Source organism: Symphodus melops (assembly GCF_947650265.1).
Source record: "Symphodus melops genome assembly, chromosome: 20".
NCBI lineage: Eukaryota > Metazoa > Chordata > Actinopteri > Labriformes > Labridae > Symphodus > Symphodus melops.
Genome location: NC_136710.1, coordinates 5,802,122 through 5,817,515, shown reverse-complemented (window position 1 = coordinate 5,817,515; position 15,394 = coordinate 5,802,122). Strand labels below are relative to the sequence as shown.

General features: G+C 41.3%; 1 protein-coding gene across 1 annotated transcript; it reads left to right on the top strand.

The window, feature by feature from the left end:
• Positions 1–3,850: 3,850 nt before the first annotated feature.
• On the top strand, positions 3,851–14,488 carry prox3 (prospero homeobox 3). Its single transcript, XM_079371359.1, has 8 exons — positions 3,851–4,149; positions 4,254–4,379; positions 6,426–6,512; positions 7,231–9,080; positions 9,172–9,285; positions 10,812–10,924; positions 11,148–11,253; positions 12,571–14,488. The coding sequence occupies exons 4-8, from the start codon at positions 7,233–7,235 to the stop codon at positions 12,742–12,744; spliced, it is 2,355 nt and encodes a 784-aa protein (XP_079227485.1). The 5' UTR covers positions 3,851–4,149; positions 4,254–4,379; positions 6,426–6,512; positions 7,231–7,232; the 3' UTR covers positions 12,745–14,488.
• Positions 14,489–15,394: the final 906 nt, after the last annotated feature.

Sequence of the window (15,394 nt, the reverse complement as noted above, 5' to 3'; positions counted from 1 at the left end):
GTGTGTGTGTGTGTGTGTGTGTGTGTGTGTGTGTGTGTGTGTGTGTGTGTGTGTGTGTGTGTGAGAGAGAGAGCGCAAATGTGTGTGTGAGTGTATGTTATCATGAGTGATCAAAAGGAATGGATGTGTGTGTGTGTGTGTGTGTGTGTGTGTGTGTGTGTGTTTGTGCATAATTTAGTGGGCATACATGGCGCAACACATGTGCATGTATGACATGTAGGGCAGCTGTGTGCGCATACGTGTGAATGTGCCAAAAACTGGATTTGCAGCATGTGTGTGCGCGCGCACGTACGTGTGTGTGTGTGTGTGTGTTTGTGTAAGTATCGTCAAGTCCTACCGGCTAGAAAAACTGCTTCTTCAACCTCTGACCAAACACACTCTTCAAGCCTCTTTGTGAGACCCACTCTACGTGTGTGTGTGTGTGTAAATAGAAACTCACTAAACACACACACACACACATTCCAGCTAATGGATGCAAACAGGCATACAGTCATGGCTTTGAGACACAAACCGTTATGACCTACATGCCCAGTGGGTTATCATTAAGCCAAACAGCACACTCTGACACCTTTGGCTTTACACACACACACACGCGCACACACGCACGCCAAACACACACGCACGCACGCTCACTGTTTTTGTGTTGTTCTCTTGACTTCCTCTATCCCTCTATCCTTCCACCCTCTGTCTCTTCCTCTTTCTCTCGTTCTCCAACACACACACACACACACACACACACACACATTTCCCCCTCTATGCGCTTGTTATCCCTCTCTGTCCGCTTGTTTCTCTCTGTCACCTTGCCCTGAGCTATTTGAGCACACTTCTGTCTCACTCTCTCTCTCCCTTTAACATACCCCCCATCTCTCTCTCTTACACACAAAACACTCTCATTCTCTTTCTGTCTGCCCGTCCGCCTGTCCAAATCCCACTTACAATTTGTTTGTCTCTTTCTGCTAGCGCCAGTCTTGACATACGCTCTCTGTCTCTTAGTGTCGCTGTAACGCAATAAACGGAAATCCCAAAAGTTATTACAACTTGATACATCTGATGTAGAATAGTTAAAAAGAATTAAAGGAACAATCCAGTTTTTTTTACGCTTTTAGTTTGGTTTACTAATTTAATTGCTAAGCTATCTTTACTAGACCTATAGTTTGGTGTGAATACCTATTTAAGTTTGTTGTTTATATTCCACAACAATCAAAGTTTCTTTTGAGGTACCCTCAGTTCTGACTTCTATTTACAAGAACCAAAACTCAATGAGCAATATTATACACGATCATAAGCAAACATCTTTACTCAAGATGAAGAAGGAGAATGGTTTGAGGTTCAAAAAGCTTTCAAGAAAAAAACACTGAATACATACAAATACTAACCAACCACAGTACAGAAGTACTAGCCAATCAAAAGACATGAAAGCAGGATTATCCGAACAATTAATGCAGATTGAAATTACAATAAACATCAAGTCAAGGAATTGCAGCCCCTCATTCTTGAATCATTGCCATCTTTTTTTATTACTTCCTTCCTGCTGTTTAGAGCAGGACACCTGGATTTGTTGGCATGAGGATGTAATAAAAAGAGCTCAAGGCGGCTAAAAGGATTTGAAAAGCTAAGGGTGAAAGCACCATTGATGAAGGGTCTTTTATCGGTTACCCCCCCCCCCCCCCCAAAATAAATAAATAAATAAATCCGTCTGGTCACAGTTGACCCACCGTTCACATAAAAATATGAGATAATGCCTCTTTAACGAGGCAGTTGTACCTCTCATTTATCCTCACTTCATAGTACTGTTCTGACTAGTTTGTGGTTTCCTCTCCTTTTTGATGTGACTATTTCTCTCCTACTTTTTTTTACCCCCCATTCCCTTTTTTTCTCTCCCCATCACTCTCTCCATGTAAGTAAATCAATGAACATACACTTTATGCCATCTATTGATCCTTTCATATCTATCTGTCCTCACTCCCTCCTGATCGCCCTCTGTATATCTCTCACTTTTTCACTCTACTCCATCCCCCCATCCATTTTTCCTCACCCCTGTCTATCTCCCCTTTGAATTTATAATCTCTATTCCATTTTTCTGTCTCTCTCTGTCAGTCCCTTTCTCTCTATATCCCTCGCTTGGGACTTCCTATTTATATGGCTGGCACCTTCATGCTCCCACTGAAGTATGTGTGTGTGTGTATGAGCGAGAGAGTGTTTGATGTTGGTCTAAGTGGTTAACATAATATGAGCCCTCAGAGAGATGACGTTCCCGCACTCACACACACACTTATGCACAATTTCAGGCTTTTTGGGAGGCTTTTCTGTGAACAATTTGTGCTTTTCAGTATTCTCCAGCTTGTGAAGCCGATCCATGTATTATCTATCAATTGCATTCTCCCACTCTGTCCTAATACACACACTCACATGCAAACACCTTTGTGGCTCGACATCCTTCCTAGAATGACAAAAACCTGGTATTATTTTTTGTTATTTATTACTGCAGATGGAGCCATCATTTGGTGACCTCGCCATCGCTCGCTGTCCCCTGTCTGCATGTTTTTATTTATTCAGACCTCTTTCACTTTCTCTCGTTCCTGCCCTCTCCTCCTTTCCGCCTGTTTATGTTTATTCAGTCACATCACCCTCTTTTTCTCTCCCTCTGTGCCCGTGTGTCCAGCTTTTGTTACAAGCCTCGTTTCCATAACAACTGCGACCTTTCAGTCAGTGCCTAACCATTTTTAATCAGAAGAAAAAAAGCAGAGATGAGACAGAGAGAGAATAGGGAAGGAGGTTACACGGGTGATTGATTGGGTGGATGAAAAATGGATCCTATTTTATCCTCAAAAAGAACGACAAGAGGAGAATAAAGTGAGGATGGAAACTGGCTCTGATCTAATAGAGAGACACTGTGGGCAAGATTCCCAGCAACAGGTACTAAAGTGCTGCTCAAGGACTATTAATGTATTTTCCCAGAAGCCTAATCTTCCAAATTAGTACAGCAACAACTTGAGTTCAGTCGTCATGGTTAGTTAGATTGAGACATTCCTATAAATGTTGTGAGGCGTCAGAATGTATTAATCCTTTATTCTGCACCCCCAAAATCTGCTCATGGTACCCTACCTGTTAGTCCAATTGGCTTTTGGTTTCTAAAAACCCCACCTATGTGCTTGTCAACAAATTCACATTGGGTGTGTTGGGGTGCTGTAACAGCAGTGTGTTTTACTAAAGTGCAGGAGACCTTTTGTGGGCGCCAAACAGACAAAATCAAACTCCTCCATAATGTTGCTTTAATGCTTCTGTGAGGATTTTTTTAGTTGGTCAGACAGAAATGTACACTGACGCCTCTGAATGTGGAACAGAAGAAATGACCATAAGCATAAATATAACCTGTTTATATATAATAATAGGCCTATTGCCTGAAACTGCTGTCACAAGGTGGGTGTCAGACAAAATGATTTACAGAACCCACGATGAGCAGAAGCGGGTTTTTTTTCTTCCTCAAAGATTCTCTGAATTATATTTTTGACTGTTAAAAAAAGGAGGTTGAGTTTATTTGTTTAAAAAAAAAATCTAACAAATTACTAAAATCGATAGAGGAATAAAATGGGGGTCATGAAAAATGATAAGTCTAAAGATTCTTAGAGGAGGTTTGGAAAAGACAAAATGAAATTGTAATAAAAACTGCATGAAAGTAATTGTCAGTCCTTTTCATAAAAAACGCCTTTTTGAGCTTTAATAATAATAATAATTTGACTGGAGTCTATTTGTGTGAGTCACTGTCTTAAAATTCTTGATAGTAATTATACAAGGTAATTATCGTAATGTGAAATGAGTTAGCAGCGATTCTGACCATTTAAGCAAGCATCCTTTGTTGAGTTTGTGTGTGTGTGTGTGTGTGTGTGTGTGTGTGTGTGTGTGTGTGTGTGTGTGTGTGTGTGTGTGTGTGTGTGTGTGCACGTACAGGGGGGGTCATGCCAACATGGGAGGGACCGAACCGTCAAGTGGCCAGCTCTCGAGCCTATACCCGCCCACCGCGAGCCACTCCACACCGGGAGCAGCGCGTGAGGATGATGCCAGCCACAGATAGATGGACTGACGAGGTTAGGGGGGGAAAAAAAGCTGCACAGTGACACAACTAGAGTAAAGAGGAGGCGGTTGGTGAGTGTGAGTAAAACTGAGAGAGTTCAGAAAGAAAACAAAAGGACAAAAATAGAGGAGAGTGAGCGGTAGATAACTCGCCGCTGTCTGGTACCTTTCTATCCGCACAGATGCCCGAGGCCCGCGCGGTGCCAGCTGAGCACAGTTGACCGAGGCAGAGCTCACAGGAACGAGCAGTGAAGTGTGGGAAGCTTCGGGGAACAAACCGCGCCGGAGCGCTTCTCTTACGACTGAGTGTGAGTTCGTTTTTTTGAACTTCTTCTCGCCAGACAGTGTTTTCAGCATTTCACAGCGTGTTAAACTGCACACGCATGGGTCAGCGTCTGCTGCGGACTCCTTGTTATTCAGTGTATTTATTTCCTTTTCATACTGCGACATTTGACCACCACTGCCAATTAGTCACAGGACACACCGCGGGCGCGCGCACACTAACACACAAGCTGACAGCTCGTGCGTCAAAATGGGCAAAACCGACAGATGTTTCCAAGCATATACTTCAAACTTATAACTCAAACATTATACTATTAATGATAGATAGATAGATAGATAGATAGATAGATAGATAGATAGATAGATAGATAGATGTAATTTTGGAGGTATGTTTTAAATCTAAAATTAGGGTTGATATTTATCACTCTTAAAGTAATACTTACTAGGGACAAAATAATATAAAAGAGTGTGTGTGAAATAAGTGTGTTTAGGCATATATGGGCCTCTAAGCTTAATATTTGATTAAGGCAAACCTGTTGACCTTTGTGATATTTTTCTATACATTATCACATGACATAAATCTTCACACATGTTACATTTTCTTTCAGTCTGTTTTGCTGATATACCTTATGACCAGTGGTCTCTGTGTGCATTTCCTCTTTTGTAATGTTGTCCTTGTTACGACTACAGCGATGCAAAGAGTAGGCTACCATTCTTAAGTCTAATCTATGAGTTAATAGCTTTCATTTTCATTGCTCAGTGTTCATATTTTGTGAAGCTTTCCGCTGGCTTTGAAAAGCTAATCTGTCCCTGGTATAAGCGCATTGGCTGGCTTGCCATCTGGGCAGTATTATAGTAGAGCGGAGAGAGCATTTGAATAATTGATATTAAGCTATTTATAGTAGGATTATTCTCTTCATGTTGCACAGGGGACCTATGAACTTGTCTATCTATCATTCTATCTGTCTTCGATTTCTATTATTTTAAACATTGGCAATCAAGTTGTTTTATAAATATTTAAAGTTGTATGTATTCACATTTTTTTGTATTCCACAAACCTCTTCTGTTCTGCCCATACATCTGTCCATTTATTATCCCTCCATCTTTGAGTGGCAGTGTATTCATCTGAAGTGGATTAGGGGTGTTATCAAAGCTAAGTAGGATGACTGTTCACACACTCTCGCATATGCACACATGCACACACTCACACACATAAACACAAACACACGCACGCACACATGCACACACGTACGTTCATGCTACTCTCACTCCATTTCACTCCCCAAGGACCATTGACCATTGTTAGCCCTCTCTCAAGCCTCTTTTGCCTTTGTGTAAGTGTGTGCGTGTATGTGTATGTGTGTGTTTGACGGTAAACACTCTGATCAAACAGTGCTTAACAAGCTGCCTGAACTGATAACAGAGAGAGGAGAGGAAGAGAGGATGAGAGAGGAAGGAAAAGGGGGAGAGGGTTGTCAGGAAAAAGAGGAGGTTACATACTGACAAAGAGCGCGAGGATGTGCACTTCTGTCTTTATTTAATCGATGATGTACTGGTTTTTATAAGAGAAGCATGAACTATTATCTATTTTACAGCCATTTCCAGGTATTGTGGAGAAATCGTGCATAATGTTGTAAAAGTGTACCTTCTGTCCGTAAATTTACCATCTATAAAAATTATTATCCAATAAAACTGCCCGTTTACATTTTAGTACTGGTCTGTTTTTGCATTCAATGCCAAAACTAATACACAAATGCAGTTATCGCCCTTCATTTTGCCTCTTTTATTTACATATCACCTCTTAGACAGCACACAGTTGAAAGGAACAGGAACAGGAAGAGGAAAAGCAGGTGATATGTTACAAAGATCATGAGCCAGATGTTAACCCACAGCAGAACCAGCACATAGCCTGATCCCTATCTGTTAACGTGATTCAAAACGTTCCCTCTGTTTCCTCGTACTTCAGTAGGTTTTGGTCCGGTCTGCGGTTGAATAACTGTTTTTGGAGCATTTTCAGATTCATGTATCGTGTGCTTTTTATCATTGTGACATTGTATGCTTATATTTTTCAGCTCGATTCAGGAAGTTCATTCGTATTACCATAAAAGTGGAAGTGGCTGTTTCCTGTGTTTGACCAGTTACCTGTTTGGGCTCTGAAGGTAAGCAGAAGTCATGTTGTCGATGACGTCAAGATGTGCATCTATTTGTTTGATAACAATAATAATACAGTACAGATCACTATCTGTCTTTATTCCTTAGTGAGCTAACACACCCTATTAGTTTATTTAAGCGGAAAAAAACAAACAAACTTCTGATATAAGTCTAAAATATTTTTACCTTTTCTTTACCAAAATAAAAAAAAATTGAAACACAATTTTTTGATGCAGAAATTGTTGAAAGAGAAATTTAAATATTCAGTGCAGCAGCTCAAGGATTCCTGTTCACTACTTGAACACACAAATGACAGTTTTCATTTGTGTAGTCTTTCCAGAATAAATTTTTTTTTTACCAGCAAAGTCTGTGACTTATTCAAAACGTCAGGGACATAACCTTTGATATTTGTATTTTATACATTCAAGTCGGGGCTCTCAATACGACAAAGGTTATTCATTCATCCTGATGTATTGAGAAAAGGGAGAAACTTTAAAGTTGTGTGCCAAAAATGTGGTTTTAAAGTCAAAACTATCTGCAGGGTTTGAATGGTAAACAAAAAGAGGTGTATTTTCCTTTCAAGTGAACTTAAAATCCTCGACCTTTGCTTCATTTATGAAGTTTTAAAACTACCCCTCTCAAGTTAGGACCAACTTCCTCTTAAAAAATACAAAATATCTACAACTACATTTGTGTTTTTCTATCCTTCTTCCTCCCTCTCTCCAGTCATGGATTCCCCCACAGATCTTTTCGACGACTCAACGCCACAGATCCATGCGTTTGCTCCCGCTCACGGCTCCACCGACCTCCCTGCTGTCCATCCTCAACCGAGCGCAGGCCGCCCTCCTCCTGCCTTCAGACCCCTCGGCTTCCCTCTCATCCACCATCTCCTCCAGCCAGGTGGTCTCCCACGGAGAACTGGAGGGCAACTCAACCAACACCTGAGCGCGCACAGACACCTGGAGAACACACATTTAGAGGAGGAGAGAGGAGAGAAGGATGGGCATGCGGGGCGAGATGTTGAAGGAGGAGAGGGAGAAGTGATGGAAGGAGAGGAGAGCTTGTTGGTGGTGAAGAAGAGACACAGTGACACTGCCCTTACTGCCGACTGGAGTCAAGACATCTTGAAAGTGAAGAGGATGAAGCTGGAGAGTCGACCGAGAGACGGCGAGGCGGAGGAGGGAGGCAGGAGGCGTGAGGGAGGGAGGGAGGGAAAGAGGAGAGAGAAGGAGGAGCTGAAAGAGCAGCTAGAGGAGGCAAGAGAGAGGCTGCAGGCCCTGCAGGAGAAAGTATGGAGGGCTTTTGGGGAAAAGCACATGGCAGAGGAGGATAAGAGTAGGAGAAGCAAAAATAGGGGAGGAGGAGATGGGAGGGAGGGAGATGCTGGGATGATGGAGGAAGAGGAGATCACTGAAGGGTTATATGACGAAGAAGACATTGACGGTGGAGAAATAGAAAAAGAATCTTTCTCCCTCTTTTCTGTTTCTCCTTTTGATAACTTCCACAAGCGGGGAGAGGAGAGGCAAAAAGACAGCGAGAGGAGGATGGAGAAAGGAGGAGGAGGAGGGGGTTTGCACTTTGAGGGACTGATGGAGGGAGCAGGGTTGTGGTTGGACTGTGGCGGCTTGTTAAGAGGAGATTGGCAAGGAGGGGTGGAGGAGGAGGGGGAGGAAGGAGGACAGAAGTTTGCTCAGGCGCTGAAGCTGGAACTGGGCAGCGCAGTCGCTCGAGTCATTGATCGAGTGCTCCGCCTTTACACTGAGATGACAGACGTGAATCCTGCTTCTCCTCCTGCGGCCATTTCTTTCCTCCCGTCTGATCCAGGGAACGAAGGAGTGAGGGAGAGAGGAGTGTGGATGGGACTCTTGACAAGAGGGGAGGAGAAAATGAGAGGGAAGGAGGATAAAAGAGGAGAACAGGATGAAGAAAGAGGGAAGCCCTTCGAAAAAACAAATAATGGGAACGCTCTTACTTCTCATCGCTCTGACGCCTCAGATCTGGCGATGCCATTGGCTGTTCAGAGGTCGCCTGACATCCGAAAGGCCCACCCACTCCTCGGCCCACCTCTCTCTTCTCATCTAAACCCCTCTCACCCAAACCTCTCCCTTCACCCCCCTTCTCTCCCTCGCCCGCCACATCTTTCTCACCCTTCCCTTTTACCCTCAGCCCAACAACCCAAGGATCCCTCCTCATCATTCCACCCATCGTCATCCTCCTCTTCCTCTTCCTCCTCTTCCTTCCCCCCACCTCCACCACCTCCTCCTCCTCCTCCCCCTCTACCTCTCCCGCTCCTCCACTACTCCATGCAGCAGCTCTTCTCTCGCTCTCTCCACCACTCTCAGCTCCCCCACCTCCCCCTTTCCCGCAAAGACTATTTGAGCGCAGACCCCTTTTTGGAGTTCTCATCTCACCCGTCTTCTCACCACTCTTTCCCTCCGCTTCCTCTGCTTGGTCACCTGGAGCCTTCCCTTTCACGCCACGCTCACGGAGGCAGGGAGAGGGAGAGAGGGATGAGGGGAGATGGGGGAATAAGAGGAGGGATGGAGGGAGGAGAGCTCTACCTGACTGCTGGAGGAATATCCTTTTGTCAAAAATGGGGAGGAATAAAATGTGTGTGATGATGATGTGTGCGAAAAAGGAAACATATTTACCCTTAACTGGCCTCATGTATACACTCAGGAGGGTTTGTCTCCCTGCCATCTGAAGAAAGCCAAGCTCATGTTCTTCTACGCACGCTATCCCAGCTCCAATACACTTAAGACTTACTTCCCTGATGTCAAGGTGTGTGTACTCATCACACTGCTGCATCGACACGCCGTCCGCTTAATTTATGTGTTATCATTCAGTAAAACTCATGTAGGCAGGTAGTAGATACCCCAGTGCTATATCTTGGATCATCATGCTATGGTAAGAGCTTAACTGATAATATGTTTTGTGTTCATCTATTTTAGACGATGAAAAAAAAAAAAGATTTTTGCTCTGTTATAAAGTTAATTTATGTGAAGGTGAGCACACTTGGTTGTTTATGAGTTATGTTTAAAAAAGTCTATGTGTTACTATACAATTTACTATACTATAAGTGGTTTCACTTGCTGCTACATATTACTACAATGCATAAGACATACTTGGTTGGTAATCGGGTTTAGAAATCTAGTTCTTTAAAATAACAAAGGACTAAAGCTTGTGAGGTAAAACAAAAGAATTTGTGGGAATTTTTTTTCATAAATGCACATAAAACCTGACACTAGACTCATAAATAATTGTGTCTTTGATAATGATAGCTGGGAAGTATTTTTCATGTTATGGTGGATTATGTTTACATTGTGTCACTGAATGGAAACTTTGAACTGGATGACAGACAGCAGATTTAAAGAACCCTCAAAATCTACTTGGCCCGTACGGGGATCGAACCCGCGACCTTGGCGTTATTAGCACCACGCTCTAACCAACTGAGCTAACCGGCCACGTATTGCCTGATGATTACGTCATGAAGTTGTGGCGAAAGGATTATTAGCTCGGTTTTTAGTTTTTATTTCACAACTTTCTTTTGCAAAATGTCGATGATGTGGAGAGAAGTTTTTTCTGTTAGGTATGGTTTTACGTTTTTAATTCCGTCACTGATTGCAAACTTTACCGACTAATTGTCACGAAATGTTCTCCTTAAAAGTTGATTGGCCCGTACGGGGATCGAACCCGCGACCTTGGCGTTATTAGCACCACGCTCTAACCAACTGAGCTAACCGGCCACAGTTTGTTTGTGGTATGACGTCACAACCCGATTCGCGTCGGCTCTTGATTTTAGCCTTTGGAGGTGGAGAAAGACTCACTTTCAATAAAGATCATTCAACACCTTTTGAAATCACGGAATCTGCAGAAACCCCCAAAACAGCCTTAAATCAGTATCAATGATATGGGCCTTGTATAGATAAAATAAAATCACATTGGCTGTAGAAATAGAAGGACTTGCATCCTGAATATCTTTGTATACCTTCATAACTCCTTTAAATCTGCCTGCAGGATTAGATTCTTATTGTGAAACAAACTATTTTTTTTAACTCAACCAACAATCCCAAGTAATGCTCAAAACTAAATGTAGGATTTTCTCATATATTTTAATGATGTAACTCTGTGATCAACTGCTTTTATCATCATTATTATAACTCACCAAACAAAATCTGATATTGTTTTTTATAGTCATCTTTAAAGTGTGACTTTCAATTCGTGGAGAAATCATAAAAGAAGGACTCCCCTCGTGCCGCTGTCCCCTGCTCACTTCCTGTCCTGCTCTGTTTCTGTCCACTGTTTAGTTTAACCGCTGTGTGACCTCCCAGATGATTAAATGGTTCAGCAACTTCAGAGAGTTCTTCTACATCCAGATGGAGCGCTTTGCACGACAGGCTGTCCGTGAGGCTCTCAACCGGTGGGTTTGAATTGTCACTGGTTCATGTTCAAATGATTTGCTGCACAACTTCCACAGTTTGACTGGCTTACATATTCAAGCCGGCATGTTGGCCCCTTTATTTTTTATACACGTTTAAACTTCTACTGTATGAGATAATCTAATGCTGGACTAGAAGAATGAAACAAATAATATTGCAATAACAACATTTAAATTGGGGTGCTTGTGTGTCTGTGTCACCCAGGGAGGGTGCACCTCGTGTGGGCAGAGAGAGTCAGCTGAGAGTTGGCCGTGACACAGAGCTTTACCGCATTCTGAACATGCACTACAATAAAAGTAACGTCTACCAGGTAAGGAGGCCGTCCGTGATGCATCACTATTACCCACAAAGCTTTCAGCGAACAGAGTAAACAATAAAGCCCATGGTTTGAAGCTCAATTCTTTTATTTAACTATATATACAGGGGACCTTGAGCCTGTTATGTCCATGTTTTTATGTACATCTGTGCACAAGGTTGTGTGTTCGTATGTCGTACTGCATGAGCTGAATAATTTATAAGAGTATATACATATCTGGCTCTAAATGTCATCTGCAGGCTGATAAAAGCTCATCAGCTGATGGACGGACTCTTCTGCACTTTTCTGTTATAAAGTGACAGGAAATTGTCTTAAATTATATTATTATATTTGCCAGTAGATACTGTTTGACAGTGAATATAATGAGGATTTAACTCTACAAAATGTAAACAAAAGGTTTTATTGTCTGTCTGCCTGCCTGGTTGAGGTTGTTATAATCTGTTCTTTTATTACTTTACTCCAGTCATTTTTTCTGCACCAACTTCACACTATAAAGTCAATTCAAACAGACAAGATTTATTATTGGGTTATAGTCCTGCTTCAGTCACTTTGATGAGATTTGTCCTTGTCAAAAGCTACTTGGCCCATACGGGGATCGAACCCGCGACCTTGGCCTTATTAGCACCACGCTCTAACCAACTGAGCTAACCGGCCGTAAAACAACTTGAAAAACGAGAGAGTTAATCACCAATTATTGTGATATCAGGCTTCTATCACTACCAAGTATCTGCCTTGTCACCAATAGAATTTCAGATAATAGATACTAAACAGAGACATGCATTTGTCTTCAAGGTTGTTTAATAATTCATTTTAGCATCAGACTCTTTATCAAAGGTTAGTAACCTTAAATGACTATTTCACACAGGTTAGAGGCTTAAATCCTTGAAGAGCTGTTTCTGGAGAATTGATTTCTTTTCTATTGATTGCTTGAAGTGAGACGTGTTGTGTTATTATGAGCAAAGTTATTGAGCAGAATATGACCTTGTCTTCTATAGACTTTTTTAAAATGAGTGAGGTTGTAGAGGAAAACAAATTTACTTTTATATTTCACAGACATGTTAACTATGGGAACAAGTCCTGAATTCATGCACAGATTATTCTTACAGTGGACGAGAGCCGCGGTAAAAATATGACAGAAATGAAACAGATCTCGTCTTCAACACTGTGTCACCATTATGGTGTCAGAAAACATACGGCTCTCATCACATAATAAGTATAATCATTTTTACCTGCATCTATACAGATTCTACGTGTGTAGGACTTTTACAGCTCATGGTTCAAATCTTCTGACATTAGGATTTCTGTGTGCAGGTCCCAGAGAGGTTCATCGAGGTATCCGACGTGGCTCTGAGGGAGTTTTACTCAGCCATTTGGACTGGAAGAGACAGCGACCCCTGCTGGAAGAAAGGGATCTATAAAATCATCTGTAAGCTTGACAGTCCTGTGCCAGATGCCTTCAGACTGCCTGGTTGTCCTGTCGGCTGATGATGGAGCCATTTTTATCTGGTACATGCACACACATATATACACAAAATCAGAAAAATACTGAAAGTGGGGAATTTTATGTTGACATTGTCAAAGTGAGAGGAAATCCATTCAGTTCAATTGTATTGTCATTCATGATTGATTCATTTTTTAAAAAGAGATACAACAATGAAAGGCTTCTGTTTGACTCAGTGTGCAGGGAGAGGCACATTCCTGCTTTAATGGACGGACACACACAGGCTCTATAGTAGACTGACACACTTGATGCTGTGATAAGAGTCTTATGACTGCACTTACTGAGGAACGTGACCATACCATCGAATTGAAACGGAATTCCCTCTCCGAACACTTCTTCGCTGATCAGTTGAGTTCTAGGATTGATAAAACTGTCGTGAAGTAATGAATCGCTGCAAGACACAGAGCTGGAACGCACAACAACAACATATAGTTTTTGTGAATGTGAGTTCACCAGATGATTCACATGGAAATATTTATGCATTCCCTGTAAATCCAATCAATGATCAAAGATTCCCCTCTGTGTTTCCCCTTTCAATCTTTCATTCTGTGTAATAACAAGTGCTGCAAACAGCTGTTTACTAAACATGGCGCTGCACAAATACGTGATTCAAACACTTTCAAAAACCTGAGTGCAAAGAATTTCAAAATGAATACCTTCGTCATTACGTTCACTGTGAGCGGAGCAGCGTGCCCGCTCAAAAAATCTCAGTTTGCAGAACGTTTGTTGTTGTTGTTAAAAGCATCATCATGCTTTACAGTTAAACAATCGTGTAAGTAGAATCTTTAACCATCACGCTGAAACATTTCAGTGCTGCTCTCTGTAATGGTTGTGCAGCGGTTTTGCATCAGACTTGATGTTATCTGCGAATGGACAGTTGCCTTGCGTGTGGGCTTTTTTTTTTGAAGTGTCAGTATAGTACCTTTTATTCCGTGTGCCCCACAGCTCTTATGTTTTTGACAGACATACTTTGAGATGGGTATAAGGATGCTTTTCATCAACAACACAAATCTGTCATGTTTGCGTTAAGCTGAAGTGGGCTTGCAATTCTCTCTTGGAGAGAGGGGGAAAAAAAAGGACCAATCATAAAAGAATAAAACTTTATTTACCGGAACTTTTTAATTTAATGTAAAATGTAAAACATGAAATTTCCCCTGTTTGAGAAAATGATCAGAGTGTTGTTTTGGTAAGTGGATTTGTTTAGTTTCTTTATCAATCTCTATGTAACAGTAAATTATTACAGAGCTTTTGTACATGATGGCACAATGGAAGCAAAGTGGAATAAAAGTTCTGCCAAGAGGGACACTATATACAGAATTTAATAATCAATGTTTTTTTATGTACACTCATTGTTCAATACTGTTTTTATTCCTTTGAAGTGATGCAAAACTACATTGCACATTTAGCTTGAATCAACATTCGTAAGGTATTTCAAAAGTGTTCACTATATTTCCTGTATATCATGAATATTCCTGAAGATTCGCTCTGTTCATTCAAACACTGGGATTGAGCCACATGTAAAATATGTGTGATGTGTTTTAAAAGTGCATGTTGACTATATTTGCATTACTTTTTTCTTTTTTTTTCTCCAAATTGCTTATTTTTCTCTCATTACTTCTACTGGTCTCTCTTTTATATTGTTCATATAACATTCTTTAGATCTGTGCCTCATTTAAACTTTGGTGAATTTTGATGTTTAAACTTATCAGTGAATAAAAGTGAACCAGGTTTGTGATGTGATTTTTGGATTTAAACACACACACACACACACACACACACGCATAAAACACACGAGCGCCCTGGTGTTCAGATCCTGGTAGCCAACACTAATGCCATCATACTTTAAGCCTTTAATCTAACAACATTGGTGCAGCTTCCACACACACACAGTTACCCACATTCTCAGAGACACTAATACTTGGGTGATAGCTTGTAAGAGGCTCAGCCCTGTACTAAGTCTAGGTGCCTGAGGAAGCATCACACACACATTTGTACCCATATCACATCTAAACCTCATGCAGAAAAGGCTCCTGTGCTGCAGGACGGATCTCATCACAGGGAACCTCGTCAAACCTAGACGCTCTACATAGTAGTTCAAAGTTGACACGCAAGTCAAACGCAAAATTTGCAAAGTAAATAACTGTCTTTGTCAACAGTCGAGAACCGAAAATATCATATTTCAGCCTTCAGAATAACTGCACTGCTCTTTCTATGTGCTGGTATATATTATGATATAACCTCTGTAATGACTATGTGAGGGCAATTAAATCCTTTAAATAAAATGCCCTCTTCATAATTTAATAGTTGCATCACGTTGCGTGCTTCTTGCAAAGAGAAACAGAGAATCACAGCTGTTAAAATGGGAAAGTTTTTTTCCCTCATTAAATGTTGATTCACCACTAAATGTTGCTCATTGGTTTAGTGCTAAACAAATACTTTATATCTGTTTCTTTACTCTAAATAGTTCAAGGGTTTTCTTTTATAACTATGATCTTTCTAAAGCCGTTAAGAGGACCTTTTCGGACAATTAAATTTGTGTTGAAATAAGATTTTTTTTTCATGTTAAAATCCTCCATGTAAAAACATCTTAAGGTACAATGGTGGCCTGATGAGAATCTCACAGCAATTGTAATT

Bases quoted from the DNA above. Each gene is read 5' to 3' on its own strand.
- prox3 (XM_079371359.1), top strand. From the start codon at position 7,233: ATGGATTCCCCCACAGATCTTTTCGACGACTCAACGCCACAGATCCAT. The intron at 9,081-9,171 runs ATATCCTTTTGT...AACTGGCCTCAT, and splicing joins TCTACCTGACTGCTGGAGGA to GTATACACTCAGGAGGGTTT. The intron at 11,254-12,570 runs GTAAGGAGGCCG...TTCTGTGTGCAG, and splicing joins ATAAAAGTAACGTCTACCAG to GTCCCAGAGAGGTTCATCGA.